At 41.1% G+C, this 4604-nt stretch overlaps 1 protein-coding gene across 1 annotated transcript; it reads left to right on the forward strand.

The window, feature by feature from the left end:
• The first annotated feature begins 233 nt into the window (after positions 1 to 233).
• Positions 234 to 3893, forward strand: LOC147442633 (uncharacterized). Its single transcript, XM_086529401.1, has 3 exons — positions 234 to 915; positions 1504 to 1631; positions 1701 to 3893. Exons 1-3 carry the CDS (start codon positions 234 to 236, stop codon positions 3891 to 3893), a joined length of 3003 nt encoding a protein of 1000 aa, XP_086385527.1.
• The last annotated feature ends 711 nt before the right edge of the window (positions 3894 to 4604 follow it).

The following is a 4604-nucleotide window of genomic DNA, read 5'->3' on the forward strand; positions in this document are numbered from 1 at the left end:
CTGGTGCATATTGCTTTTGTGTACATGGTGCTGTGTACCATCGAATTGGTTCTTTGCTACCACATGAAGCAGGGGTACCCAAATTTGCACAGATGTATGTATATGATACTGAGCATGAGGTTCAGAATCGTATGAGTTCCTTGGATGGTTTGGATTTGTCCATTCTTGAAGCATTGTCAATGATGATGTGATCATGTAATCCATATGCCAATGCATTCTACAATGTTGGTAGAATGTTGCGTGACAACCCTGGTGTGGAGATCAAAATGACAATTTGTGAAAATAGAAATACTTCCAGGCAATACTTGATACCTATTGGCAATGAGGTTGCTGCAATTATGCCAGGTCAAGGGGATGTACAAACAAGTGGCCATCAAGACATTGTGATACATTGTCAAGATGGAAGGTTGCGGAGGATTTCGAATCTACATAGGTCATACATGCCACTATTGTATGTTCTTGTCTTTCCAGAGGGAGAAGATGGATGGCATGTGAGGATTCCTTATGCAAATGTGCGTGGCCCTTTGGATGCATTGGTTGGTGGTCGACAATGTGTCACTCAAAGAGAGTACTATGCATATCGACTACAGGTTCATGCTGATACAAAATCATGCTTGCTTCGTGGGGGCCGTTTACTTCAACAATTTATGGTTGATGCATATTGTGCCATCGAGGAGTGTCGTCTTGCATGGGTTCGCACAAATCAAAAGACATTAAGGGCAGAATTGTATGCAGGCTTGGTTGACATGGTGCATTTGTCCGAGAGTGATGTTGTCCTTGGACGGTCTGCGGGTCGAAGAATTGTCTTGGCCTCATCTTTTACAGGTGGCCCTCGGCACATGTACCAATTATATCAAGATGCAATGGAAATTGTCCATGCAAAGGGAAAGCCAAACCTATTCATCACATTTACATGTAACCCTAAATGGCCAAAAATAAATGAGGCATTGCTTCCAGGACAGGTTTCCTCTGATCGACCAGACATAACAACAAGGGTTTTTTTCCTAAAACACTCAAGCATGATGAAGTACATCTTGAAGAAATATATTTTTGGGCAAGTGGTGGCTTACATGTCTATAGTGGAGTTCCAAAAGAGAGGCTTGCCACATTCTCATACATTGCTGATTCTAGATCCTCGATGTAAGCGTCAATCAACATTTGACTATGACAAGATAGTTTGTGCAGAGTTGCCAGATAAAAATCGATTTCCAGTGCTACACGACATCATTGTTAGTTGTAACATTCATGGCCCATGTGGTCAGTTCAATACTTCATCTCCTTGCATGGTAGATAGACAGTGTATCAGAAAATATCCACGTCCATTTTGTGAGCAAACAAGCATGGATAATAATGGCTACCCCATATATTCACGACGAAACAATGGCTTCACCGCCAAGGTCAAGGGTTTTACTATTGATAATCGATGGGTTGTGCCATATAATCCTATTTTGTCGACACTATTTAATGCACATATCAATGTTGAGGTATGTTCTACAATTTCAGCTGTCAAGTATGTCTACAAATACAGCTACAAGGGGCATGATAGGGCAACTGTAAGATTCCATACGTCAGCACAAGATTCTGAGAGGGAGATTATTGATGAGATAGACATGTATACTGATGGATGCTATGTATCTGCATTTGAGGCTTGCTGGAGAATTTTTGAATTCCCTTTGCACAATGATGCACCAGTTGTCTAGAGATTAAGCGTGCATGTTCTAGCTGGTCAAATCGTGACATTTCGAGATAATGAAAACATTAATGATGTCTTGCAAAGGGAGGGTGCAGAGAAGACCACTTTGACAGAGTGGTTCACATGCAGCTTGGAGAATCCTGATGCAAATGATACTTTGTACATTGATTTTCCTCAAAAGTGGGTGTGGAATTCAGGTTCCAAAAAATGGACGAAGAGACGTCGTGGGGACACTATTGGGCGGATGTATTTTGTGCAACCCTCTAGCGGTGAACGATATTATGTCCGTTTGCTTTTGACTATTTGTAAAGGATGTAAGTCATTTGAGGAGCTACGTTTCGTAAATGGTGTATTGTTCCCAACATTCAAGGCAGCATGCATTGCAAGAGGTATCTTGGAGGATGATGGGGAATGGTTTGGTTGCATGGAAGAAGCTTGCATTACACATACAGTCTTACAATTGAGACATTTGCTTGTGAACATTCTATTGTTTTGTGAACCCTCCTCCCCTCATCTCTTATGGGAAAGATTTCGACGTGTTTTGTATGAGGACTATCGACACATGTTGGAGTTGAGATATGAGTCCTTAGATGGATGTGCACAGGTTGCTGAAGGGTATGCATTGAGCGATCTGCATAAAATTCTTGGTACATTTGGACGAAGTTTAACTGAATATCCTGGAATCCCAATGCTTGATGAGCACTTTATGACACATGATGAAAATACATTGCTTTTCCAAGAGCAATGCCTTGATAGAATGCAAGAGCTGTCCGCGTCACATGCTATGGAGCAAACTTTGAATGAAGATCAAAGGATTGCTTTTGAGACAGTTTGCCATGCATTGACTCTTGATGGGGGGGCTATTTTTTTCTTGGATGGGCCTGCAGGGACTGGGAAAACTTATTTGTACAACTGTTTGTTATCACGCGTGCGTGGAGAAGGGGAAATTGCATTGGCCACAGCATCTTCTGGGATTTCAGCATTGCTGCTACGAAATGGGCGCACCGCACATTCCAGGTTCAAGATACCCTTGGAGATCGATAGTTACAGCACATGCAATATCCCTATTCAGGGTCAAATTGCTGAATTGCTTAGACTATGCAAGTTGATTGTGTGGGATGAGGCTCCTATGACACATCGATATGCCTTTGAGGATTTGGATAGGTCTTTGCAAGATATCATGTGCTCAAGAAAGCCATTTGGTGGAGAAGTGATGCTTCTTGGTGGAGATTTCAAACAAATCTTGCCAGTGGTGTTCAAGGGAGCACGTGCTGACATTGTTGATGCTACACTTTGTCGATCACACTTATGGAATCACATGAATATCCTTAGATTGACACATAACATGCGTGTGGAAGATGGTGATGTTGCAAATTTTTCCTATAGAGAATGGCTCATGGATGTAGGAAATGGGACTTTGACAAGTGGGGATGATCAGAAGATGGAGATCCCCCGCCACATGGTACTTTCTTCATCTTCATTGGATGAATTGATAGATTGCATCTATTCTGAAATGGATAAAGATGTGGACCATGCACAATACTTCAAAGAGCGGGCTATCCTTGCTCCGAAAAACTTGGAAGTTGATATTCTCAATGCTAAGGCCGTGTATGCAATGAAAGGTGACGTCGTGCAATACTTTAGTGTTGACTCCGTGGTGGAAAACGCGATGCAAGTTTCATTCTTATACTTTGTGGAGTTTTTAAATGGTTTGAACTTGGGTGGTGGATTTCCAGCACATTGCTTGGAGTTGAAGATGAACGCCCCAATAATTCTATTGCGGAACCTTGATCCAAGTGGAGGTTTGTGCAATGGGACACTCTTGGTGTGTAAGGCATTTCACCCTAGAGTTTCGGAGGCAGAAGTTATTACAGGTACACGGGTTGGGACCATGATTTTTATCCCTCGAATATGTTTTGTGAATTCTGGCATGGAGTTGCCATTTGTTCTTAGACAGAGACAGTTTCCAGTTAGATTGGATTTTTGTATGACTATAAACAAGGCACAAGGCCAAAGCATTGCCGTTTTGGGCCTATACCTGGTGACACCGGTCTTCACTCATGGACAATTATATGTTGCATTGTCACGTGCACGTTCGACTGCTGGGATAAAGATTCTCCTACGTGACATTGATGTAAACGAAACAACTGCACTAACAACAAACATTGTGTACCATGAGATACTGAACAATGCCATATGAAGGCTCTATTCCTTCTTATCGTTGTCTTCTTTTTTGTGTACAATTCAACTTATAAAATATAACATGAGTATATTTTTCTACCTCTCTTCATAACATATAGTAAACTATGTCATTCCTTCCTCTCATTGTCTGTTTTTTTGTTTCTATTTGGCTATATAGGTCATGGATCAAATTTCTTACATCTCTGAGGTGTCTTTTGTATTGAACATAGAAGATCATCCTTATCCTGGTATGTTCCAGTCCATTACATCTTTATGTGGATGCTTATTGTGTTCCTTTTGAGACCTTAAATTTTTTTTTTTTGCATTATTTTAAGCAGAGATACGTTTCTGGTGTGCACCTTTGTCGCATGAGAAAATTGTTAGGACCATCCGCAAACACTACAAGACTAGGTGTGTGTGTGTGTGTGTTTATAAATAATTGACTTGGTATAAAGTAATATTCATGGCATTTTTGTTTCTTTTTGTTTTACGGACCTTAGGAAGTTGCCATCTATCGATATTTTTACGTTGCGTATTTTGGCATACTCATCAGACATTGAGTACGGTGTTTACTCGGTTAGGAAGGAGTGTGTGTCTTCGCAAGAAGAAGATGATACTCAGTGGTTTGTTAGATATGAAGGATACTCTGTTCCGGATGATTGGGAGTACCTCCAAAGTTCTAGGTTCTCTGAGCTGATCTACCGGATCTACTTGCCTACACAACTTGCAT

Source organism: Adiantum capillus-veneris, chromosome 14, assembly GCF_014529385.1.
Source record: "Adiantum capillus-veneris isolate H3 chromosome 14, ASM1452938v2, whole genome shotgun sequence".
In the NCBI taxonomy this organism is placed as follows: Eukaryota; Viridiplantae; Streptophyta; class Polypodiopsida; order Polypodiales; family Pteridaceae; genus Adiantum; species Adiantum capillus-veneris.